A 26,993-nucleotide genomic window follows, 5' to 3' on the forward strand; every position below is an offset into this window, starting at 1 on the left:
GTTATTGACCAAACGTCTCTTTTTTGTATAACCTAGTAGTGAAAGCAGAAGCATTTTATTATTAGAATTAATATCCATTATTAGATTGTATTGTTTAAACTTTAATGGACAGTTGACAATAAGAACACACACAGTTCATGTATGTGTTACAGTAGTGCAGATGTTTGATCAAAGCTGTGATATAGAAATAAGATACAATCAGATCAGATAAATGAAGATAAAACGTTCCTGACAACCAAAGGTACATTTAGTTGTCATACATTTAGCAGCATCAGCAGTTATATAATGCATATAATACATATAATGTTGCAATGTGACATAGCTTTGTTTAACACAATGCTGAACCCCCTCCAACAGTACATACTTTCACCTTGTTTTACTTTGTTTTTATGATGTTTTGACACTTGTTTTGGCGATGTAAACGTATGTTTTCCCATGCATGCCAATAAAGCTCCTTTGAATTGAATTGAATGTAATTGAATTGAAATACAGGAGTGGACAGAGTAAGAGTCAATAACCAAACTAGGATAAATAAGAATAAGAATAGAATAAAAATCAAACAGTATGGAATAGAATAGAATACAAATAAAATAGAATAAATACAGATTCTGATACTAGTATATCTGCACTCTGGGTCTCTGAATGAATGAGTTAAAGGTACTGTAAGCGATAATTTGTTTGTTTGTTAAACAGATATTTCACTTTAAAAAATGTTTGGGGTCATTTCAAAATCTACTCAGGCTTTTGGTGAATTTAGTCGACTAAAACTATGACAAAAAAAATGTTGGTCGACTACCTTTTTTCACTGATGAAAAGTCAATAAAAGCTAAGCTATGATGAATAAAACTATGACTAATATATTGACAATTTTGTCAATAAATATAAACGAGGGAGGAACTAGTGGAGAAGAGATCCAGTAGAAATAATGTAACAGGAATCATTTAATCTTTATTTTATTTGATATGAAGTTCCTCAAAATACAGTTAATTGACAACAGAATGTACTTTTTATTTCCTTCCTAGTTATTTTCTGAGTAATAAGTTGTTTGACCAACAGCGCCCTCCTCTGGTGGAATGTGTGAGCAACAGCATGTATGCTGGCTCCTTTTCTATGATATAAAGTATTATAATCCTATAGTAACCGTTATCTGTACATGGTATCAACACATTTGTTGACGCCCTGCCTCATGGAGGGGCTTCCTAAACTGTTAAAAATATGTATTGAATTTATTTTTCTAATAGGAGGCCATGTAGATCACAATCCCACTTTTATATGACTATATTTACATTAGGAATAGCCTACTGTACGAATAACACTGAACACCTATAGGCTACATCTTTTTAATGGGTTAAAACTTAAAACATAGTATGTAAAATGAGCTCCTTTCAGTATTGATATTCTAAAGAGACGCCTCGTTCTTAGGCTAATACTTTCAGCAGAAAAACGAGCACAATTCTACTCAATTCAACTTTAAATGAATTAAGTGCCAATCAGGACTGAGTGAAAACAGCTTTGTATTAAATAGGGCATGAAACACTGGGTTTCGCTGTATTGCTCAGGCTGCGCTGCAGCCAGTGTCTATTCACAGGCGAGAACCGTGAATGGAAAGAGAATTGTGGTGGAAACGAGAATTGCCAGTATTGAAAGGTTTTTTGACAGATGTGAGAAAATATGTATACTTTCTCATTTAAATGGAAAATCAGTCGACATGTTGCTCTTATAAATTCCAGTTTAAAGTGCTTCTTATGTTCCAGTTTAAAGTGCAGTCTAGGCTTAATTGTGAAACACTATAACACTGTACTGACGGACAAAGCAGGCTACACAACCCCAAATAAATACTAATATTACTCTATTCAATAGAGTAACCTTTTGGATTAAAACGTCCAATCCTAATAACATGCATGTAGCTACAACACAATGCATGTGTTATAGCTACATGCATGTTATTTGGACGTTTTAATCCAAAAGGTTACTTTTGGCAGCACCAAAAAGGTTGGTGCCAAGGCAAACCTGGCATGGCCAAAAGATCCCACGGCACACCTAGATATACGGTGTGTTGCACCCATCCATAGTTTACCTAGGAAAGTGATAAATATCAAGTATGTTACCCCTCTGTTCGAACACAATCCCACACGTTTATATGACATAGGTACTGTATGAATAACGCTGAGGACACCCAAAAATCTGTGGTCACCAGCAAACTTTTTTATTTTTAATTGATGCATTAGTGTTCCTTGTTGACTTAAAGTTCAACCTCTTTTTACAGTAGGCTATGTTTTCAGTATTGATATTGTAAAGAGAGGCCAATGTTTTCAAGCAGAAAAATGAGCTAATTGTAACCTCAAAGGGTCAGAACTAAGAGGTAAGGTTATTGCCAGACTGGAGAAAATATGTTCTCATTGGAATGGAAAACTAACTGTGCAAATCAATCGATATGTCCCTCTTGACAATTCCAGTTTAAAGTGCAGTGCTTCCACTAGACTACACCACTGTCTATAACACTGTAGTGGTGGACAAAGCAGCAAGGGCGCCGATACTGTGGGTGCCTCGGGGCTAAAGCATCCAGGGGAAATGAAGAGCACCCATCACAAACTCATCACAAACTCATCACAAAAAAAGAAAAAGAAAAAAACACAGACATCTTCACTTCAAGGAGTACATTTTTGGTACAAAATTAACCGAATTAACCGCATTTAAGTAACAAAAAAAACCCAAAAAGGTAACAAACCTGCGCACCCAGAAGCGCGGACAAACATCAGCGCCCCCTGCAAAGCAGGCTACACAACCCTATACTCCTGGTCAAATATTACTCCACTGCAGGCGCGCGGGAAGTACTTAATAGCCAGGGGGGCTGAGCGTCGGGGGGAATCTGCTTGACGTATGCCCGCGCACGCAGCGCGGGCATACTTTATTTCGGTTTTAGGGTTAGGGTTAGGTTAGGGTTACGTTATTTAATTCTCGTTCTCATAAATAAAATTTAAAAAAATCAAAAAATCTAATAAAAAAAAAAAAAAAAAAAATCCCTTCCCATCACCAGGGGGGCTGCAGCCCCCGTAGCCCCCCCCTTCCCGCGCCACTGCTCCACTGACTCTCTCAAGTGAAAGTTCCTAAATTTGTAAAGGTATTATGATTGACACATTGCTTTTTGCACTGAAACCACCTGATCTAGACTGCACAACACCCAGACTCCATAGACACAATTTGTCTCTCCTACACTGTCTCCCTCTCAGCCGTCATACTGCATGTCTCTCCAAACAGTCTCCTCTCTTGGCTACCCTTCTGACTAAACAAATAAAGGAAAAACAGGACAGTTAATACAATCTGTTTTTGACTTACAGTAGATTCTCTCGAGACAGTGGCTAAGTAGAAATCAGCACAGACACACTGAGTACTTAAATAAACTTTATTCATTTAAAAAGGTCAACAACCTTTATGTTTGACAAACCAAGCAAACAGATGACATCTGGATTTAGGGTATGTAGTCATAGTAAAGTGCTGACAGCTTTCATTATGCCATCTTGTAAAACAGTAATCAACGGGTCAACCTTAGAAGATTGATTGCATCACATCAATAATACCAGAAAATCAGTAACCATTGCAATTCTATTAAGTCAACTGACATCCAATGAGCTTGACCTTATTCCAAATGTTTTTTTTATACTTGAACCACTATATTTATTTAATTTAAAAGTCCAGTGCAATGAGAATTGCATTTCTCAATTTCGTTGTGTAATTAGTTCTTACTGCAAAACATTGTAGGCTGCCTGCATGTCTGTCTGTCATTCTGTCCATAAATTAGCTGATGTATATTTGTTGTTTATTTGTTGAGGTTAGAGGTCCACTCATCGAACCGTTGTCAAATCCTGAACAAAATGATGCTCATTGTGTTCGAAATCAATATCAAACATTTCCTGACTGAGTAACTTTACCCATTTTAACTCCCAAACTGAAAAGGAACCATATCAGGGTACGTGGGGAACTAGAGTAGAAAAATAGCACTTTTGAAGTCAAAAAAAAAAACGTAAGTCTAATTTAAAGAATAATTACACTCCACACGCGTTCAGTGGTACATTTACCTGTGAAAACCAGACTTGCTACAGCATTTCTCTCCACGTAAAGCTTTCATCAAGTACATCACTTTACAAACGTCAGAGAGACTTAACTGTTACGTTGACGTAGATATTGATCTGTCCAAGTAATCTGGAAAGTTTGTATGTTTTTTTTATGCAAGAGTTGACTTGATATCCTCTGTAATACTTACATTTTATGCCAACAATTGCAGATATACATGCTTGTAGATCTGCAATTTTCGACATATAAATGAAGCATTACTCTATGTTTGGAGGAGGACGGATCTATTTGCCCACAGTGAACGACTGTAGTCCAGTGATGGCTCTGCCCAGGATCAGAGCATGGATGTCATGTGTACCTGGAAAACAACAGAATCAATGACACATTGGTACAACATACAGCATGTGCAGAGTCATATTGGAATGAAATTGGGCCTCTTCCTTACTTCCTTCACAGGTGTTACCAATGGTTCTAATGAAGGCTCTGTTCCATTTAGTGTAGCACAGTGGTTCTCAAACCTTTTAATTTCAAGGACGCCCATAACTCTGAGAGTGTACAAATGGAACCAAATGGACCCTTACGGCGTAAGGGTCCATTTGGTTCAATTTGTACACTCTCAGAGTTACACACATGTAAGGGGCCATTTATAACCCCCTCAAAGAACCATGAGGGACCCGGGACCACACTTTGAGACCCATTGGTGTGTGAGCCAACATGCACAATATCAGCACCCTGACTCTGTTGGACCAGAATGGAACAGAGCCTTCATTAGTGTCATTGGTAACACCTGTGAAGGAAGTAAGAAGAGGCCCAATTTCTTTCCAATATGGCTGCTGTGCATAGAGCCTATTATAATCATAAATAAATACTGTAAATGGATTAAGCATGTTTTTGCAGCATGGCTCTATAGGAGACCGAGTCGTTCTGTCTGTCGGTGTATCCAGAGCTAATCTCGCAACCCGCTGGACTGATCATTTCTTGTGCACAATGACAGTAGGCAAAAAAAAAGTACCTCCATGCATTTTCTTGATTTTTTTAAATATTTAACTTACTGTAATGTTATAATGGAATTCCATTAGGCTCGGATCGGGCTGAAACCTGGCCCAAATATGGAATCGTGCGTCATGGATATGTCATAGATGACTGACGTCTTAGATGACTCTGGGACATCACAGGTTGGCCACATATTGCTCCAATGAACCTAACCAACAGCTAATGCGGCCTCTACGTTTGTATGTACATAAGTATTCTTTATACTGTATGCTCAGTTGCAGATCTCGCCCAGCCAGCATTTGAACAGTAGCTTTGTTTTGTGCGCACACAACACATGTTGTGGACTTGTAGATTGGCTGGCTGCATGACTCCCTGGCTCCCTACCTTCGTAGGTGTTGACGGCTTCCAGGTTCATGACGTGACGGATGATGTGGTATTCGTCGGCGATGCCGTTTCCTCCCAGCATGTCCCTGGCCTGCCTGGCTATGTCTAGCGCCTTGCCACAGCTGTTCCTTTTCAGCATGGAGATCATCTCTGGGGCCGCTCTGGTGGGAGACGCACGCACATAGTGTCATATACCGTTATCCGTCATTTCTTTGGCCCAATGCAGAGTGGAGGGAAGGCAACACCTGGATAATAATTAACCCCCAATCTGATACAGACTCGGAGGAGTTAGAACTGTATTTACTTCTTGTCGTCGATGAGTCTCCCCAGTTGCAGACAGGCCTGTAGGCCGATGGTAATCTCCGTCAGCATGTCAGCCATCTTCTTCTGCATCAGCTGGTTCCTGGCTAGCGGCACGCCGAACTGGATTCTAAAACCCATTTTAAAAAAAACAGCAATTAGAGTCCATTACTTTTAAAGCTGAAAACGCTACAGCCAAAGGCCGGCATCATTTTCTGCCATACAAGAACAGCGTAGACATAGACTTACAAGTCCAATCTCGCACTTGTAAGTCGCTGTGGCTAAGAACATCTGCTAAATGCCTAACTTGCAATTGTAGCTGGACGATAAGTCTTTATCACATGAACCCTCGCGTCCCTATTCTGAGCATGTCATAATAGGCGAACATTCGGCAAAAATAGGCGGACATTCATCGAAAATATTTAGTTTTATGAAAATATGTTTTCGGTGAAGAGATTTGGTGTAGAGGGAAAAAAGAGGAGGGGACAAAGTCCTGGGGGGACCCCTGGTCAATGAAGTATCTACAGTAAGGTTTAAGAGGTTAAACACGTGGTATGGAAAACGTATCCACCCTGGCTGCTTACCTGTCTAGCGTGTACTGGCGAGCGGCGTGGAAGCAGAACTCGGCGGCTCCCAGGGCGCCCCACGCGATGCCGTAGCGAGCGTTGTTGAGACAGCCGAAGGGACCCTGGCACCGGACAGAAGGATTATAGCACTTAGTTCACACGCACATGAAGCAGAAACCGCATTTTTAATCTATGGCAGTGGTTCTCAAAGTGGGGTCTGGGGACCCACAGGGGTCCTTGAGAGGGGGTTCCAGGGGGTCCCCAGCAATTGAACTATTTAAGTCCTATTTTAGCCTAGCAATAGATCCGCTATTGAAGCTGTTCGAACATTTAAGAACTTTTTTTTATTTTTGATGACAGAGTTACAATTAATTCCATAAATTCGAGGCCTAACTATTTAATAAAAAGGTTCTACTGGAAGCTACAACGGTGTGCAGACTTCCCCTCTTTCCCTAATTCCATAAATTCACCAGCAAGAAGTTAGTCCAAAGAGAGAATGTATAACTCGCGGAATCAAATGAACATTCAGGATTTGACGCGGTCGGGCGCGCTCACCGCCAGGCCGGACACTTTGGGCAGCAGGTTCTCCTCCGGCACCTCCACCTCGTCCATGAGGATCATGCCGGTGGCCGAGGCCCTCAGGGAGAACTTGCCCTCGATCTTGGGCATGGAGAGACCCTTCATGCCGCTCTCTAGGATGAAGCCACGGATTTTGCCGTCTTCGCACTTAGCCCAGACCACAGCGATGTCGGCTACCGGGGAGTTGGTGATCCTGTAAAAAAGGAAACGTGTTTTTTTTTTAACCCTTTAAGACCGGGAAAGAATGTGTTTTTTGTTTTTTTTCTTTGGCTGTTCATTTTTTTTGAAAAATCTTAAAAATTTGAGCAAATCTTTGAATATATATATTTTTTTAAAGCAAACATTTTTAACTCAAATCTTTGCTTCTGGGGGGATTCTACAAATGTCTTCTAAATCCTATAAAAAAAACTGAAAAAAATGTTGCTATAATCAGTGGTTCTCAAACTTTTTCATGTCAAAAATGACCCCCAAAATGATATGAATTTTGGCCACGGCCATCTCAAAATATTTTGTTCCACGGACCCCCCAAAGTTGTAACAGGGTTTAAAATGTGCCCTACAGAAAAAAAAGATATTCAAAGATTTGCACACATTTTTCAAAAAAAAAATGCAGATCTACAAGCTTGTAAGATTTATATCCCAGGGTCTACTGCACAGGAAATGTTATTTCTACCGAAAAGATGGAATGCCCCCTTGTCCAGGGGAGATGTTGGGGCTTTGAGCTTCAGGCAGGGCTGTGACCCTGTGGTCCTACCCGGCACCATCTAAATGTCTCAATGGGAGAGTAGGGAGACCACCTCCAACCGCTGCAGATGTACTAGTTATATTGTATAAAAGGTACTACAGATTGGTCAAGTAATGTTTTATTCACTAAAATAATTCCAGAGTCGAGCTTTAAGCAGAAGACTTTGAACACGTTATGGTGGGAGACTTGAATGTGACCGGTAATGTATGTCGGTGACAGCTGTTCAATAAAATATACAAAAGAATTTGAAGCTGCTAGAAAACATGCTATAACTTTTTTTAACGTATTTTATCTGGTTAACACGTGTGCATCTGTTTAATGCACAGATACACATGTTTTAATTCAGAGAGTAAAAAGACACTTGAAAATTATGTCAGATTGGGGTTTGGCAAATATGGCTAAAGGGCTCCCCCATGTGGACAACTAAGTCTTAAACAATGGCACAGTTAAAGGTGCTTTCAGTGAACATAAGAGTGCTTTTAGTTCCAAAACGTAACCCTACCCCTAAACAAGGAAGCGGGACAACGACACAAAAGCCTAATCATTGTCCAAGCCAAAACATTTTGCACTCACGCCTGAATTATGCTTGTTTATTGAATTTAGAAAATATCTACAAGCTCCCACTAATGGGATCTTGTAGGACACTGCCACGGCTCCTTCGTTCTGATCTTGTAAACATATGAATCTAAGAAATGTAAGCTTATTCTACAGTTACAGTTGTAATATACTCAATTCTGAAATATGATAGATATATTTTATTAGCAAAGATCTCACTATAAAATTCACTCTATTCTTCTGCATGAGGGAAAACAACATTCTACAGTATTTCGCCATAACAGTATTATTTAGGACAGTGGTTCTCAAAGTGGGGTCCAGGGACCATCAGCCAGGGTTCCTTGAAGGGGTTCCAAATGGAAGCTTACAGGTCTGTGACTGAGAGTTATGGGGGTCCTTGAAATTAAAACGTTTGAGGACCACTGATTTAGGAGCCTGATTTAATAAAAAAGGAGGTATATTGTTCATTAAAGACCTTACATGTAATGGCATGGTCACATTAGACATTCTACGTATTCCAAGGCATTTTTTGGGGTCCTAGATTTTAAAAAGAGAGTGTTTTATGTATTTTTGATGCACATTGTTAGCTTGTAGAGCAGCTATTTTCACAATTTGTACTTGTTGTTTTTAAACCGTTTGCCTATAATGACATGCCCAAAATAGGAATAAAGTATTAATTGATTATTTCATTCAAATGATTTTCTTATAATCTATTAATCTGATTAGTTCGATTAACTGCTGCACTACTATTGTGTTTACCAGGTCTTTGATCCAGTGAGGGAGTATGTGCGGCTGGAGGGGTTGTATTTGGCTCTGGTCTCCATGCCACTGGGGTCGCTGCCATGGTTGGGCTCCGTCAGCCCAAAGCAGCCCAGGATCTCCCCACGGGCTGGAGGGACAGAGGATTGTACAAAGACCTTAAAAGGAGTAGTTCACCCGAGAAATAACTTATTTTCTATCAATTACACAACGCATGGAGCCTTGAATTCATGGAGATGTTTTTTTTCTCAGGGTAGAAGACTCAACTCTTTGAGTCTCCTACCGGTCATCAATTATTGGCTTAGGACAAAAGCCAATAAAAAAGCGACAAATACTAAAACATCTCCATGAATTCAAGGCTTCATGGGGTGTGTAATTGATGTAAAATAAGTACGTTTTTGGGTGAACTACTCCTTTAAGGCACATCACACCCCACAAGCATTTCAGACACACTTTTTTAACTTGTCCTGCGATTGAATGCTGCCGTCTACACTGGATACACATGGGTCCGCTCAGGCTCGCGACAAACATTGTATAGAAAGAGTATTGACATTTTCTTTTAATCATTTTAATTCGCAACACTTGCCAGTACATTAGACGGACATTGCTCTGCAAATGTCTATCATTTGATGTTCAGTCATTACCTGCTGATCCTTGATGACTGCAGTCATCAAGTCAATAACATATACATACATGATGTTAGGCTCACATGAACATACAGTAATTCAGTTCACAATCTCAACTTTGCACATCCCCCCCAGTCTGTTTACCTTTGCAAATGAGTTCTAAGAACGTCCTCACTTGAGGAACCTGTCTCCTTACCCAGCCTGGGGAGGTATTTCTCCTTCTGCTCCTCTGTGCCGTAGGCATTGATGGGGTGCATGACCAGCGAGGACTGGACACTCATCACAGAGCGGTAGCCACTGTCCACTCTCTCCACCTCTCGGGCAATCAAGCCGTAAGCCACGTAGCTGACCCCAGCACAGCCATAGCCTTTACGTCGCGTAAGGGGGGGGAAAGGAAAGGTAGACAACAATGGTGGAACGTCAATTTTAAACACTTAAACCCTATATACATATTCTTAGTTGACCAGGTCCTCCAGGGCTCTATACTAGGTCTGCTCCTTTGCTGAAAATAGCCAATCTACAAGCTCACAACATGTCACAACGCGATGCACTGTGAGCTTGTAGATAGGCTATTTGTGACGGGCGTTTGCAGGCAGAATAGGGATGCTGGTTAAATTCATCAGGATCATCATTGTACACAGAGCTGGTCAATATACTGAATTACAATATAATATATTTTACTGGGGGTACAAAAAGAAATTGATATGAAAAATACTGAGTATTAATGAGGCTGTATGTATTGTAACTGTCTGCATATTTGGCCATTAGAGAGTGCTGATGTGAAGGAAATATTGAATAGTATTGTCTTTTAGAGCATTAGAACGAAATGTGTCTCCAATCTGGCATTGCTGTGACAAACACGTTCCTTCTTACCTCAGAACCATTTAGTACAACTATGCCACAGGCTCTGAGGCTTGTCTGCTGCCAGTTCTTGCTATGGAATGGGATCCGCTTCTGGAAGTGTTGTATTTTTTGTCTTGGAGCAACACAAAACAGGGTCTCAAACCTTTCCTTTGTTATTTTATGACAGTCAGTTAACATGGAACGACCCCACCTGGCCAACAAGCTGGGTATATATATACACACCGGGACCAGCTTCTCTGTGTCAAAGGTCTTGGCGGCGGTAGAGAGTAGCACAGGGAGGGAGAGAGAACATGGGCCGAGCCTGGTTGGCATATAGCCTATGCTACTGTTTGTTTCATGCTCTGATCTCCTTATAATAAAACTACCTCTATTTCACCCTGAGTAGAAATATATTTATTTTCCATAATACTCAAAGCGTGGCTCAACTATGCACACTTCTTTCTACCTTGCCTTGTTTTATTTTATTTTTCAACACTGTAGGAAAATAATTCAACAACAATAATCTCCTCTGTCTGCTGCTTCCCCTTAGTTTAACCTGTCATAAATCATAAAGTGATAAATATTGTGGTAATTATGTATGATCCAGCCCTCATTATAGGCTTATATTTTAGTAATCTGGCATGCTGTGGTATGAAAAAACAACCCTTTATCCCACATTGTGACAAAGTGTTCTAAGTTCACCACACTGTGTGCAAAAGTGACCAAAGTCCATCCCAGGCTGTTACTTTGTTCTAGATTTTGGGAATATTGTCAAAAATAGTCAAAATAGCCGATCTACAAGCTTGTAGATCGGCTATTTTGGTATTTATCATGCAACGAAGTATACAGGGCTTAACAGTTTGAACCCTAATAGCGTCCATATTTAGTGTAGAGGGGATCCCGGTCAACCAAGTATAATATAGTGAACTGAACACTGAACACTCACCTCTGATGGTGGGACCCAGGACACCAAGCTCTCCCATCTCTGACACTATCTCCCTGTGGAACACTGGCAGACATTTACATCACAGAGGAAATCAGGTCAGGTTCAAATTCACTTTCATCAGGATGAATGTAGTAAGTACTCAACTATAAAGTCCATTCCATTTCACACCAAGTCAGCTTATTTTTGCAAATGATCATTCTTGTGTCAGAGATTTGTATTTGTGACAAATGAAACGCCACATTAAAAGGGATAGTTCACCCCCAAAATTACTTTTTTCTATCGATTAGTCACCCCATGGTGACTTGAACTCATGGATATTTTTTTGTTTTTGTCGCATTCCTAAGCCAATAATTTGATGGCCGGCAGCAGTTCCGGACCCGCTGCTTTTCCGGTCCGCTGGTCCTTCTTTAAATGAAACGTAATGAGAGAACATCGCTGAAAAGCTGGGGCACATTGATGGCGAGCGTTTTTTCCAGTTCAAAATGCTGTGACCTTCTTTAAGCTTTGGTTCTTGTCATCTGCTGAGAGACCACATGCAGATATATCACGGACCCAATCGTAAACTGTTTCAACAACAGCTGTACTAAAACTCTATATCACTTCGGACTTGGTGTGAATCTGTGAAAGGTTTGAGTGCGTTAAGCCACATCTGTATCGCTTCAGATTTTTGTACTGCATATTCATATCTGACTTGAGGTGAAAATGTGCTTAGGTCAGTGGTTCTCAACGTGGGGTCCGGGGGGGGGTCCTTGAGGGGGTACCAGGAGGTCCCCAGCAACTGATTGATCATTAGGAACCAAATGGACCTGTAACTCCAACAGTGGAGTTACATGAATGAATCGACTGGGGTTTCCGTGACCTAATACATATGAAATTTAAAAAGGTTGAGAAGACTACAGTTCATGATGTATACAGGACCATGGTGATACTGAATGTCAATGTAGGCCCAGAGAATTTTGCACGTGGGCCCCCAAATAATTGGCAAAACACTAGGATTTTAATAGCATTAATATTAAAAAGTGACACCAACAAATAAGAACTTAAAGTGTACTAGGTTAGTTCCCTTGATCCGAGGTGGAACACAATCGGTTGATTGATCACTAAAATAAACATGCTCTGAAAAATGTACACGGCCACACATCTGACCACTTAAGGGTTAAGTGGTCAGATGGGTGGGCCGCAGACGCTTTCATGATTTTCCAGGTGGGGGGGCCCCGATTCAGAAAAGGCTGTGAGAAACCACTGCAGCATGTCACAGCAGTGTTCTATACCTTCGTTTCTGTTGGCCATCAGGATGCGGGGCATGAGTTTCTCTTGGCAGTAGTCGCGGAAAGTGTCTCTGATCATGATTTCATCCTCCGTCAGCTGACCGTCTAGCTCCAGGGCATCGCGCCAGTTGAACTGCACCTTGGCTAGTGTGGTCACATAATTATGAGAACAATGATCATATCATAGTAAGACTTTATTCAGTGTCACAGTCTGTTCAACAGACACAATACAACACAACACCAAGACAATACATGAAGTCCCAAGGTTACACAAAACCGCAGTCTGTTTAGTGCAGAAATGGCTAAATGGACAAAACTCCTACTATAACAAACTTTTTGGTTCTCACAGTGTGGTCCGTGGACAACCCAGGGGTCCTTGACTGGGGTTTCAGGGGCTCTCCAGTTAAATCAGTGAGCATCGAAATCAGTTTAACCACTACCTTAAACTCTAACTCTTTGGCTATTAAAAAATAGCCGATCTACAAGCTGACAACGTGATCACAACCGTGACGTGTTGTGAGCTTGTAGATCTGCTATTTTCTTTATACGTTTCTTACACTACTAAATCGCTGGCACAAAATGTTTTCGGATAGGGGGTCTGCGGCCAAAAACATATTCATTTGGGGGTCTTTGACGTGAAAATGTTTGAGAACCCCTAAATGTGCACAATACCTGTGTTTTATCCTTTTGATACATACGTGCAAATATATGTTCATGTATATGTATTTTCGACAATAAAAACATCAATCAATAAAAGGCAAGTGTGTGTTATCGTGTAACAGAATAGTCCAGGGCAACACCTACGTGCTTTGGGCTTCTGCTCGAACTTGTCCAAATCTGTGGAATTACAACCCAGATATTAGTTGTCAGAAATATACACTACACTTTGTCATTTTAAGATTTGACACATGGTAATTACTAGTAAGCAATTTTCAGTACAACAGGTGTTCAGGGTAAAGAATCAATTCCTCCTAAATTCCATTGTTTAACAGTCACGTTTTTCCAATACCAGTATTGGAAATGCCTTTGACACCAAACGTATGGCACTAGTGGAGGAGGCAACACTAGTCAGAGCTAGCTAAATGTCATTGTCAAAATGTCCTTCATTCTATGTATTTGTTCATGTTTTACAAAAGGGTTTAACCATACAACAATGATAGCAATCATATTGCATCAATACAGGGATAGTAGTATGATACATATAATTTTAATGCACTGGTATCGCATTGGAACTTACTACTGACCGATATGCAAGTTCAGTTATCGGTACCAGGAAGGGGGAAATTATACCAGAACATCTGAATTACATAGAAGGACAACGTTGCTCTATTATTAATTATCAAACTCCCATCCCCCCAGTTATAGGTAGCCAATATTATTAGAGGAGAGAGTCACACCTTAACAGCAAGCGACGTGGACCAAATCTCTGGAACACATTTAACCAGGCATATTTATACAATTCTTAAGAGTGAGGAGGAGGAGTATATATGAGAGATCTGCACTGGGGGACTGACAAGCTCTTGTAGTTGTATGTATGGGCAAATTCTATATGTAGCATGCTTACACTCTAGCATCAATAGTTTTGCTGACAGGTTAAAATGAGAATAGGAGGTGTAGAGCAGTGCTTGTATGGAGACATAATGAATCGTTACAAAGTTACACAGGGGGGGGGGGGGGGGGGGGGGGGGGGGCTCACAATATGACAGCTCATAACAGCTTATAATAGCAGTATGAAAGGCTTACAAGTAAATGAAATATTATACAAATTAAGAGTCAATGCCACATAAAAATACCGGGTCTAGTAGCAGGTGCTGCAGTTCCCTGGGCTCTGGAAGCGGCGATGAAGGCACACCTCTGTGGGTTGAGTAACAGCCGACACACAGCGCTCCGCAATGCCATGGTGGACATCTGTCTATGAGATTGCATGGGAGACATAGAAAGATTTGTGGCAACTTCGTGTTGTTCAAATCAAAACGGTGTAACCGACATTAAAATGACATCAATAAAGTTTCACACACACACACACACACACACACCTATATCTTTACATGCCACCACAAGTTACATTAGTGACATTACATGTAGTATAAAAGCAGCGGTTCTCAAATGTTTTCATTTCAAGGACCCTTTGGTATGCCTATTAAGACCACACAGACCCCAATAACTCAAGAGTTTACAAATGGAACCAAATGGACCCTTGTGGGGTGGTTCCATTTGTTCACTCTCTGATGTACAGACTTGTTTAAGACCTGGAACGCATCTGTGTCACTTTAGATTTCTTTGGCTATTCAAATATAGCAGATATACAAGCTCATAGCGCGGCACAGAGTGCCGCGCTATGAGCTTGTAGATCTGCTATTTTTGAAAAATCTTGAAAAAACATTATTCGATTTTTTTTCAGGATAGGTTTAGGATTTAGAAAACATTTTTAAGAATCGCCTATTGGGTCCAATTTGGTTCCTCAGCTATCAATCATTTAGCTGGGGACCCCCTGTAACCCCTCCCCATCACCCCTGGGGGTCCCTGGACCCCACTTTGAGAATCACTGATATAAGGACTGCCAATACGTCTATACAGTGAAGTGTAGACCTCGTCTTGCTGTAGCTTCATAGAATGATCTGTTGTCTATTTTTTATTTTTTTTTGTCTCACGTATTCCAGCGCCTGGGTTTGGAGCACTCTGATCGGTTAGGAGATAACAAGGTCCTAAGACCAGCGTTCCTGCAAGGTTCTCCCAGGCTTTTTTTCTTTTGAAACAAAAAAAAAGGCATGGGTTTCCGAGGCTACAGGGAGAGAGCTTGCATTTTAGTACAGGACAAACTGACCCGTCTCGTTTCAACAAGAGACCGGTGGTGGAAAGTAACTAAGTACATCTACTCAAGTATTGTACGTACAATGTTTACTTTACTGGAGTATTTCCAATGTTCATCACAGAGACAAATATTGTACTTTTACTCCACTACAATTATTTGAAAACTTGAGTTACTAGTTACTGTGTAGATTTAGATTATTATTGCAAAACACATATTAAAAGGTAGGGTAAGTGATATTTTTTGGTTAAAACACAAAGTATTTTGTTAAAAGGTTAAAGCACTACTATATTCTGATAGTAATCATTGCTATAGAGTGTTTGTTGTCTCTCCAGCTCTTTAATAAACAGAAAATACATTTTCAGGTAGGTGTCAAAATCTCAGCCAATCAGGAGAAAGTACCAATTTTTAAGCTTCATTTTTATAGTGTTCCAGTTCCAATGTTGCCTGCTCATTTCTTAGTGTCATCACTTCCAATTTCACTTGTTTAATCTATATCCTGATTGAGTTCTCTATCCTGATTGGATAAAATTGGAAATGAAACTGAAACAAAAATGCATTTTCTGTTTTATAAAGAGCTGGAGAGACAAGGAGACTCCTTTTACTGAACAAACACTCTATAGCAATGAGTACTATCAGAATATAGAGCTATTTAACACTTATTTACCTTTTACCTTTAACCACTTAGGTCTTCAGCCCATTACATTTAGGTTTTCTATACATTTTATACATTAAATGGGGCGTTTTGCATAACGAGTACTTTCTACTTTTGGTACTTAAAAGTATTTTGATACCAATACTTTTGAACTTTTACTCAAGTACATTTAGAATTCAGGACTTGTAACAGACTATTTCTACATTGCAGAATTGATACTTTTACTTAAGTAAAACAATTTAGTACTCTTTCCACCACTGAAGAGAATATAGCATTGCGTCTAAACAGCCAGCTAAGCTTTATGTAACGTAATGGTCTCTTAATGGTTAGCTTAGCAAGTCAAAGTGTCCACTATAGCGGATCACCTGCCAACATAAAACCCACATCCACACTTTAAAAGGACATCCAGTGCACTTTCAACAATCTGAAGAGTCATAAGAACAGTTAAAAGCACTTACTCGTGTTATAATGGACAATGTCACGTTTATTCACCTCTCAGGTTGTTGACACAGAGCAGTGGCCGCGTTGCCAGGTTTTGTGAGAGAAACAAGCAACCAGGTCTATGAAAACAAGCCCAAAATAATGGAGCCCTTCGCCCTTTAAACATTGGATATTTGAAAATAACAACAGGTCTACGATGCGACGCGTCGTAGTCCTTGACATGAAAATGTTTGAGAAATACTGATTTAACAACTTTAGGATACAAGCCCAAATAAAAAAAAAGGCAACCCGCAAATATCAATATTTACAAGCAACTACGCAGAAAAACGAGCCCAACGTCTCTTATAATAAGCGGACATGGCAACACTGAAGCGAACGTACAAATAGGCGTCGTCGTCTACGTCATGACGTCAACGTGTCGTGACGTAGACATGTCATGTCGAGGATAAAATGAATAAAATGAGTTCACGCCTTGTTATTTCAGATCCGTGTATTTCATGTTGTCTAACTTATTTTATTAAAAAATTAAAAAGAGGACAATTTAAAATATTAAATAATTTCTTCTTTTGTTAAAAAAAAAACACATCTGTGAAGCTGGTCACTACTGGAAGCCTGAACCAAGCCCAAGTGGATTTGTTCTTATATGAGAAACAAAACATTTGCCTTTCCTTTGAGACGTTTGTCAAGTTAACTGTTCTGCTTGTCATTAATTTGCTCAGAAGAACCAACTGAAAATGAACCCCAATGCTCCCAGTTACCCCATGGCCTCCCTGTATGTCGGGGACCTGCACCAGGATGTGACAGAGGCCATGCTGTACGAGAAATTCAGCCCGGTCGGAGCCATCCTCTCCATTCGGGTGTGCAGAGACATGATCATACGGAGATCACTTGGATACGCCTATGTGAACTACCAGCAACCGGCCGACGCTGAGCGTGCGATGGACACAATGAACTTTGAAGTGATCAAGGGACGGCCTGTACGCATAATGTGGTCCCAGCGTGACCCCTCGCTGAGAAAGAGTGGCGTTGGAAATATTTTCATTAAGAACCTAGATAAGTCCATCGACAACAAGGCCCTGTACAACACCTTCTCTAATTTTGGCACCATCTTGTCCTGCAAGGTGGTTTGTGATGAGAATGGCTCTAAAGGCTATGGCTTTGTCCATTTTGCGACACAGGAGGCAGCCGAACTGGCCATTGAGAAAATGAATGGCATGCTACTCAATGACCGGAAAGTATTTGTGGGCAGCTTCAAATCTCGCAAAGAGCGCGAGGCTGAGCTAGGTGCCCGAGCCAAGGAGTTCACAAACATCTACATTAAGAACTTTGGCGAGAACATGGATGATGACAATCTGCGGGAGGTCTTCAATAAATATGGCAGTGCAATGAGTATTCGTGTCATGAAGGACGAAAGTGGCAAGTCGCGAGGCTTTGGCTTTGTGAGCTTTGAGAGGCACGAAGATGCTCAGAAGGCAGTGGATGAGATGAATGGGAGGGAGCTGAATGGCAAGCTGCTATATGTGGGACGTGCCCAGAAGAAAGTGGAGCGGCTGACTGAGCTCAAGCGCAAATTTGAACAAATGAGCCAGGACCGCGTGACTCGCTACCAGGGCGTAAACCTGTATGTGAAGAACCTAGATGACAGCATTGACGATGAACGCTTGCGCAAGGAATTCACACCGTTCGGCAGCATCACCAGTGCCAAGGTCATGATGGACGGCGAGCACAGCAAAGGCTTCGGCTTCGTCTGCTTCTCGTCTGCGGAGGAGGCCACCAAAGCGATGGCAGAGATGAACGCGCGCATCGTGGCCGGCAAGCCTCTGTACGTGGCCCTGGCTCAGCGGAAGGAGGAGCGCCAGGCTCACCTGATGCAGCGCATGCCCAGCATGTGTGCCGTACCCAACTCGGTCATCAATCCCTACCAGCCAGTCCCTCCCTACTTCATGACCATACCGCAGGCTGCCACCTACTACCCGGCCGCTGGCCAGATGACCCAGCTCCGCCCCAACCCACACCGGGCCACCCAAAGGGTGCGGACTCAACACCTACAAAACATGGCAGGTGCCATACGTCCCTCTGCCCCACGCCGTCAGGTGTCCAGCACCATGAAGCCTGCGTCACAAGTTCCCCGCATATTAACCTCTCAGTTAACCGCTGTCACTACGAATATGTACAAATATGCCACAGCAGTCGTCCACAATCACCGAACCCAACTGCACATGAACACACAGAACCAAGGTACTATTGAGCAGCAGCCTGCTGTATACGTGCAGGGTCAAGAGCCTCTGTCGGCGTCCATGCTAGCTACTGCTCCTGTTGTGTACGTGCAGGCTCAAGAGCCCCTGACTGCTTCCATGCTGGCTGCTGCTACTACGCAGGAACAGAAAGAGATGCTGGGCAATCGTCTGTACCTCCTGATCGAGAAAATTCATCCCAAACTTGTACAGAAGATCACCGGCATGCTGCTGGAGATGGACAATTCAGAGCTGCTCCCCATGTTGGAGTCGCCAGAGTCTCTCCGCTCCAAGGTGGACGAGGCGGTGGCCGTATTACAGGTGCACCAGGCTCACCAGGCTAATGAGGCTGCCCAGAAGAAGAAGAAGAATTGGTCACAGACCAAAGCAACAGGTGTCCCGAGTATCGACACCCAAGGAAAGGGAAGCCTTGAGACTAGCTTCACCGATGGGGAAGAAGTGGGAGGCCTAAGCAATGAAAAACATGAAAATACATACAACAAAATAGATATAAATATAATAAATTGAAATAATAATAAAAAAGAAAAAAAGAAATACCTCAATCCAACCAGGCCTAGCGAAGAGAATGTTAGGTCTTGTTAATTCAAGTAAAACAAAAAACAAACAAAAAATGTAAAACATGCAAAAGGAAGAAAAAGTTACGTGTGTGTGAGTGTGTGTGTGTGTGTGTGTGTGTTAGGGGGTGGGGGTAGAAGAGAATTCCCTGAATCACGCCCAGGTGAGAAAACAACTAAATGCTCCTATCTCTTTTTTTTTAAATAAATGTTTTTCCCTCTTTTATATTATTATAAACCTTAGCCTGAATCTATGCTATGGGGTGGACTGCCCCTGCCAGAGACACCCAAGGGAATTATTCTAGCCCTAGTCGTAAATGGGTGCCTTCAACTCCCACTGTTAGCCCATTACCAGCTTGCTGTCCTGTGGTTTTGCTCTCCGGGATACTGGACTGGTCCTCTCGACTAGTGCTGCGGGAATCAACGGACGTGACTCCGGTTGTGGTCTGGGTGTGGATCGGTCCTTGCATGGTGGAGGCAATGGGCAAGAACCTGTGGTAATAATTGCCTTGAATAATGGCCTTGACCGTGTTAGCAACTGGATGAGTCTCTTGGTGGAATCCCTCTGGCACCAGGAAGACACATTTGCCCCTCAGATACATTCCTGCTGCTGGGACTGTACCTAATACCTATAGTGCCACCCCTAGGTTCTGCAAATATCTAGTAACTGGCATCATCGTCAGTCACCAGAATATAATCTACCCACACAACCTGTTTTGTAGATGGTGTTCTGGAATATGCCTGGGGCCGATGATGACACTCCATTGGGTAAAGCCCGATGTCCTCAAACAGACCATGTTCATTGGTGTGAACTTGGATTCCTCAGCATGGATGGCATAAACCTTTCCCCCACACTCACCCAGGAAGATTCCTCGCTGCTGCACTTCATGTAGTTTTGTTAGCCACAAAATAGAAGTCCGGACACTCCTGTTTGCTTGAATAAAATGTATTAAAAAATAAAAACAAACAAACAAGCGTGAAGGCTGTAACGAAGGCTTTCACATCCTCTAGTAGTTTGTTTTGTTATAGGTCACCATAGTTACCCATAAAGTTGAATTAGTCCGAGTTGACATGGTTTACTAAGCCTGACATCATGGATACCAGTGGCGGCCATTTTGTGGTGCCACAGATAGAAAACCCATGTGTTTTTCACAGAGATATTTCCGAAAGTATTTACATAAAAATCATTCTAAGCCTGGAACCAAGCCATCCAGGCTCCGGGTGAATCATGACCATAAAACATTTGATTCTGTGCAAAAACATTATTTTAAAACTGCAAAAAAATAAATAAATAAGGGTATTTATTAGATATAGTATATAATATAATTAAATATTCAAATGATAGTTTTATGGCCATGATTCACCAGGAGCCTGAGTGGCTTGGTTCCAGGCTTAACATTATTTATATACATATTTTTGGACATCTCTATGGGAAAAAAATTCTATCTGTGGCACCACAAAATGGCCGCCACTGCTATGCCCTACCTATAGCTCCATATGTGGAGCTGACCAGCAAATTTACATCCGACATCATGGATTCTATATTCGGGCAAGGCTGACCTTGAGAGTCCATATATGGGATTCATCGTGACATCACCAAGTTGACTGGAATGCCTCAACGGGACAGTATGAAAGACACTTCAGTGTCTGTCATTCGAAGGCGACAGCCAAGTACCTGTTCAGAGCTATGATGGCATTTTGATCACGTCCATCATCTCCATATTTGTGTGTAACCTGCAGATAGACAGACACAACAAGGTTCCTGGATTTCAAAGATGATATAGAGAAGATAGATGGCCTGTTACTATGCGGACCAACTGCAAAGTTCCTCAAGCGAAATTGGATTTGTTGGATTCCGGTGGTAAGTTTTGTGTCCTTGTTGGCGTGACCGGTAGTGTCGCAGCACTGAAGCTGCCTCTTTTGGTCTCCCAGCTCCTTGAAGTACCCGGCGTGGATGTACGAGTGGTCACAACAGAGCATGCCGGGCACTTCTTTGACCCCGCTGAGGTCCCTGTGAAACTCTACTGTGACAAGGACGAGTGGGAGCTGTGGACGCAACCCTCGGACCCGATCCTACACATCGAACTGAGGCGCTGGGCAGATGTATTTGTCATCTCCCCGCTAGATGCCAACACCCTGGGCAAGATCGCCAGTGGCATCTGCGACAATCTGCTGACATGTGTGGTACGAGCCTGGGACACCGCTCGGCCTCTCCTGTTCTGCCCCGCTATGAACACGGCCATGTGGCAGCACCCCATAACAGCACGGCAGGTTTCCAGCCTCAAAGACTTTGGATATGTGGAGATCCCCTGCATTGCCAAGAAGCTAGTGTGTGGCGATGAAGGTGAAGGGGCCATGGCGGAGGTGTCAACCATCATTAATGCCATCAAGCAACATCTTAAAAAACGTGAAGGGAACATATGAGCATCTCATGGTGTGCTGTGAAGAATGTGATGTGAAGCAAACCCTGTTCAGTGTCTTGGAGTAACTTAAAGGACGACTTCAGTCATTTTCAGCCTTTCTTCATATAATCGGTCCTTACTGATTCTCATTATAAACTGGTACAATTTTTGTCTACTCACTCTGTCTCAGAGGAGGGTTGTAGACATTTCAGAAACCCATCATCACTGGGGAATCCAAGCTAATAGAAACGGCAGGCTTTCTATTCCTGGAAAGTTTAGCATGCTATAATAGAAGCCATTGTTCTTGCATTAATGAAAAATAAGATAATTGTTTTTAAATCTTGTTTGCGATGTCCAAACCTGCCTATCAATGATGTCACTGGTAGGCAGGTGTCTGAACTGTCCACAGCCCTCCTCTGAGACATAGGCAGAGTAGACAAAAATGGTACCATGTTATAGTGAGGACCAATTATGAAGATATGTTGAAAATGGGTGAAGTGGTCCTTTGATGATATTAACGTAAAGAAAAATTACATTGGATGAGAAGTGGCCAAAAAGTAACACTTTTGAAGTTTTTTTCTTTCGTTTTTCTCTTGTTTTACCTATTTTGCTCCAAATGTAGTTGATTTGGCAATTCCCACTTCCCCTTGTACTGCTGTGCTGACCCCTACTCAATGGTTAGGGAGACGAGCAAGACATAGTGAAGTCGGCAGCCACTTTTCTCCTGACAGTGAGGAGTTTCACTGGGAGGACGTAATGTGTGTCTTTTTTTTTTTTTTTTTTTTAAAGATGTTATGGTTGTTAAAAACTTAAACAGGCACCTATGCAAACAAGGGCAGCTAATAAAGCAAAACCACTTCACTGGCTCTCGTTGCAGAACTGATTTCAAAGTGCTAATTGTTTCGAAGGCTCGTAATTGCGGCAGACATTCTCTGCCTAAAACCAATCTCACTATAGTGGTGCAAGTAAAAGTTAATAAACAGTTATTAAGCCATGGGGCATTTTAGACCCTTTTTAGGGGTAGGCGGCGGCCTACTCAAGTACCCCTACATTTCATATTAGCACCACAAAAAACAGGGGGGAAAAGTATGGCTGCAAGTACATTTTCATTCTGATCATTGTATTTATTTATTTTTTTACAGTTTGGCATGTCCAAAGATAACATCTGTTGTGATTCAGGCATGGTCAGATATCCTCATCAGTAGTTTCGTTTTGATACTAGTTTTGATTAAAAGACCCTTTCATTTTCTCTGCTTGAGGCTGAAAATGTTCATTACATAAATGTCCATAAACATTTCTCCTTCAGTGCAGTTTTGTTTTGAGACACTTTCATTTAGGCTACTAACGCTCCTTAATGTGGTAGCAGGGGCTCAAGTGGAAGTATATGTATTAATGCACTCTATGTTGTAATAATTGATGTAATGTATTAATTATTATCCATTGGCTAAGGGGCTGAGACCCGCCACCCCTCCATCAACCTGGTTTATACTTTATAGCAGATCTACGGAATCTGTGATGTGTTGTGAGCTTGTATATCTCTTTTCAGTGTGCGACACTGTCATATGACATTGAATGAAGTTACACACAGTGGTGTAAAGTAACTAAGTACATGTACTCAAGTTAAGTACTGTACTTAAGTCAAATGTTGAGGTACTTTTACTTTACTGGAGTAGTTCCAATTTTCAATACTTTTACTTCTACTCCGCTACCACTTCATTTCAGAGGCAAATATTGCACTTTTACTCGACTACAATTATTTACTTTTAGTTACTAGTTACTTTGATATACATTATTACATTATTAAACATACATTAACCAGTTTAGCCCTATTTTATACATAGGCTATTTGAAAATAGGCAGCCGTTCTACAACGCGACGCCTTAGCTTTTCAAACATTTTAGTAGGCCTACTTTTATTTTTGGTTACATTTTGATACCAATACCTTTGTACTTTTAATCAAATCGATTTTGTTCCGGACTTTTACTTGTAACAGAGTACTTCTACATTGCAGTATTGATACTTAAACTAAGTAAAACATTTGAGTAGGCCTACTACTTGTTCCACTGGTTACACATCATGGTACAGGCAATGTACAAGCATCTGGCCTTTGTGAGGCCATAAAAGCATGAGTCAAACAGAGTGCAGTCTGTCAGCAGTCAGCACCTGTTATTGGCTGAATTGTGAATTATTAAATAGGTGATATTAATATTTAATATATTGAATTGTATCTGGACATCTATTTATCTATCTATCTATCTATCTATCTATCTATCTATCTATCTATCTATCTATCTATCTATCTATCTGTCTATCTATCTATCTATCTATCTATCTAATTATTGTTGTCTAAACATGAGAAATATAATTATAGAGTGTATCAGTCTGTGTTTACATATCTCTGTGTTTCCCCTGTTTAGAATAAAGGAACAGCGTCCCGTTAGAGAGCATTCCGTTGAGTGCGTAAACTCCCGCCCACGTTCTGGGATTGGTCTAGCTCTGGCCAATAGCCTAGAAGCGGTTCTCCTTAACGCTATGTTACTTTTCAGTCATTGCCCGCATAACGCCGCTAGCGCAGCCTCCCGTCTGTAGTAAAAAAAGATAAAGAGTACACTTTCGCTACTCACCAAAACAAAGATGGTTTTAAGATGTAGAAAGCCTACTCTCTTTAGTGGGAACATTCTGAGCCCTCCACCTCACGTTTAAAATACACTTTTTGGACAGGAAATAAAATATTTCACCGGATGGGGAAAGAAAGTATTCCACTGCGCTCCCTACAGATTTGGTCAATAGAATTCTTCTATTGACAATATCTGTAGGGGACGCAGTTGAGCACCAAAAACATTTTTCCATCCGGTGGAATATTTTATTTGTTGGCCAAAAAGTGCATTTTAGACGTAAGGTTGGGGGCTCCGAGTGTTCCCACTAAAAAAAGTAGGCTTTCAATCTTTTAAAACCTTCTTTGTTTAGGTGAGTAGCGAAAGTGTACTTTATTTTTTACTACAGACGAGAGGCTGCGCTACCGGGGGTGTGCGGGCAACGGCTGAAAAGTCATATAGCGGAGAACTCCCTCTGACGCTATGGACGAACCAGCGCTAGTTTAACATACTGTCAATCATAGGGTTTAAGCACGTTCATTGGCTGTTGCTCGCCCCCCTCCGAGGAATTTCTCGAAATGTTTTGAGGCCAGTTCAGATTTAGAGAGCGGACTTCAGCCAAGTGTTCAACCAGCCTACTGTCTGACAGACGGGACGATCAGTAATCTCTATCAAAACTGGAAATTATGGTCTAGCCTTCCTTTTTGGGGGTTTACTTGTAAACAGAAGACACACCGTCCCGATCACCATGGAACTGGAGGAGAAACCGAAATATGGTAATTATTTAAAGCCCAAATGATCCGACCATGACCATATGCTTCGCTGCATCTGTCTGTCCTGTCCTGTCCTGGCTGGGAAAATCAGTAGTATTAGTTTCCCTTTCTTTTTTTATTGCGATTGTGTAAGATTATGATCTTCCTTCTCTGTTTCCCCATCGAGCTGACTTTGCTGCTTTTAAGTTTTACTGTAAACTCACTGTGTGTGCAGTGTAGCAGTGGTGGAAAGTAACTAAGTACATGTACTTAAGTACTGTACTTTCTTCGGTATTTCCAATTTTCAGTAATTTTACATCTACTCCACTAGCCTAGTTCCCAGAGGCAAACATTGTACTTTTTACTGCACTACAATTATTTGACAGTTACTTTGTGATCATTACAAAACATACACCCACTTCAACCCTATATACATTTCGCCCATTTGAAAATGAGTTGCGATGCAACACATTGTGAGCTTGTAGATCTGCTATTTTCAAAACATTGTTATACATTTTATACATTTGAAAACAGGTGAAAGGGGACATTCTGCCTAATGAGTACGTTCTACTTTTGGTACTTTAATTACATTTTCATATACTTTTGGACTTTTACTCAAGTCAATTTTGAATTCCAGACTTTTACTTGTAACAGAGTATTTCTACATTGCAGTATCATACTTTTACCTAAGTCAAAAATGTGAGTACTTTTCCCACCACTGCTATAATATATGCCTTCCACTTCTAATTGACTGTGGCAGCTGCATAAAAAAACATTCAGTAGTTCTGGGAGTGGTGCAATGGACTTTAGATCCACACACACACACACACACACACACACACACACACACACACACACACACACACACACACACACACACACACACACACACACACACACACACACACACACACACACACACACACACACACACACAGTATGGGTAGCCTATATGACTTCCATGACATATGCATGTGGTTGAATGCTTGTTATAGCCTACGAAGCTGAGTTATATTGCCAGGGTGTACAATGTCCCTGCTAAGCCTGTTATGTGCAGTTGCTACATTCCACAGACTGCTATGACAGACAAGAGAGAACACTGTTACCGGGTTATTTCAGACACAAGTACGACATCAGTCTATGTATAGAGCATAATTAGAAAATGCCTCAAACATAACAGTGCAAAATCCAATGGTTGATTTCAGTGCAATGTGTTTACTGTGTACTTAAAACAAAAGTCTTTGCTATATTCTGAGGTTTCCGACTGAAGTGAACTCTAACTTATAATACATTATATATATATATATATGTGTGTGTGTGTGTGTGTGTGTGTGTGTGTGTGTGTGTGTGTGTGTGTGTGTGTGTGTGTGTGTGTGTGTGTGTGTGTGTGTGTGTGTGTGTGTGTGCGTGCGTGCGTGCGTGCGTGCGTGCGTGCGTGCGTGCGGGTGGGTGGGTGGGTGGGTGGGTGGGTGCGTGTGTGTGTGTGCATGCATGTGCATTCAACTCTTGTAATTTTAGCTTAAGCTTTAGTTTCATTTGTAATCTCTAGGGTGTTGTCAGACCTGGCATGGTCCTCCTCTCCTCTCCCTCTCCCTCTCCCTCTCCCTCTTCCTCTCCTCTCCTCTGCCAGCCATAATGAATCCTTAATGCTTGTTTTCCTCTTCCGCACACACCCCCTTTCTCCCTCATGATCACTAATTTGTTTTCAGTTGTTGATACCCATTTGAAACCCTTTTGCGCTGAACATTACAAAAGTGCATTGTTTTCAATAGGCCAGTGTCATGTCACATGTGTACCTTTCAAGCACATGAGCGGAATACAATGATGATGATGATGATGACAAATAGGAAGAATGGAGGGAGTAGCGTAATTGCGTTTAGGCCCAAGGGACTCACCG

The 26,993-nt window shown here is 41.5% G+C and overlaps 5 protein-coding genes across 6 annotated transcripts in view; 4 read left to right on the forward strand and 1 right to left on the reverse strand.

The window, feature by feature from the left end:
• LOC311054947 (uncharacterized protein) overlaps nucleotides 1–26,993 on the forward strand; it is a 431,139-nt gene that overhangs the window by 390,653 nt on the left and 13,493 nt on the right. The window lies entirely within an intron of this gene.
• LOC311054945 (glutaryl-CoA dehydrogenase, mitochondrial-like) lies at nucleotides 3,385–16,636 on the reverse strand. Of its 2 annotated transcripts, none has more exons than XM_084070979.1 (12): nucleotides 16,557–16,636; nucleotides 14,428–14,546; nucleotides 13,439–13,471; nucleotides 12,638–12,778; nucleotides 11,367–11,429; nucleotides 9,774–9,944; nucleotides 8,952–9,081; nucleotides 6,870–7,086; nucleotides 6,333–6,436; nucleotides 5,753–5,878; nucleotides 5,449–5,609; nucleotides 3,385–4,429 (listed from the first exon to the last, which is right to left on the reverse strand). In XM_084070979.1, the coding sequence occupies exons 2-12, from the start codon at nucleotides 14,540–14,542 to the stop codon at nucleotides 4,356–4,358; spliced, it is 1,335 nt and encodes a 444-aa protein (XP_083927105.1). In that variant the 5' UTR covers nucleotides 14,543–14,546; nucleotides 16,557–16,636; the 3' UTR covers nucleotides 3,385–4,355. The 2 variants fall into 2 exon arrangements, with proteins under 2 accessions (XP_083927105.1, XP_083927106.1); XM_084070980.1 differs by having other exon boundaries at nucleotides 14,428–14,542; nucleotides 16,557–16,629.
• Nucleotides 17,274–20,241, forward strand: LOC311054588 (polyadenylate-binding protein 1-like; the record flags this gene model as incomplete). The annotated part of the gene is made up of 3 exons (XM_084070595.1): nucleotides 17,274–19,232; nucleotides 19,693–19,845; nucleotides 20,071–20,241. The coding sequence occupies 3 exons, from the start codon at nucleotides 17,274–17,276 to the stop codon at nucleotides 20,239–20,241; spliced, it is 2,283 nt and encodes a 760-aa protein (XP_083926721.1).
• On the forward strand, nucleotides 21,155–21,772 carry LOC311054589 (phosphopantothenoylcysteine decarboxylase-like; the record flags this gene model as incomplete). The annotated part of the gene is made up of 1 exon (XM_084070596.1): nucleotides 21,155–21,772. One exon carries the CDS (start codon nucleotides 21,155–21,157, stop codon nucleotides 21,770–21,772), a length of 618 nt encoding a protein of 205 aa, XP_083926722.1.
• LOC311054943 (choline transporter-like protein 2) overlaps nucleotides 24,957–26,993 on the forward strand; it is a 38,334-nt gene continuing 36,297 nt past the window's right edge. The window contains exon 1 of the mRNA XM_084070977.1: nucleotides 24,957–25,120. Within this exon, the coding sequence (XP_083927103.1) occupies nucleotides 25,093–25,120 (28 nt within the window). The 5' untranslated portion in view covers nucleotides 24,957–25,092. The remainder of the gene's footprint in view (nucleotides 25,121–26,993) is intronic.

Source organism: Gymnoscopelus microlampas (assembly GCF_963454915.1).
Source record: "Gymnoscopelus microlampas genome assembly, chromosome: 11".
Lineage (NCBI taxonomy): Eukaryota > Metazoa > Chordata > Actinopteri > Myctophiformes > Myctophidae > Gymnoscopelus > Gymnoscopelus microlampas.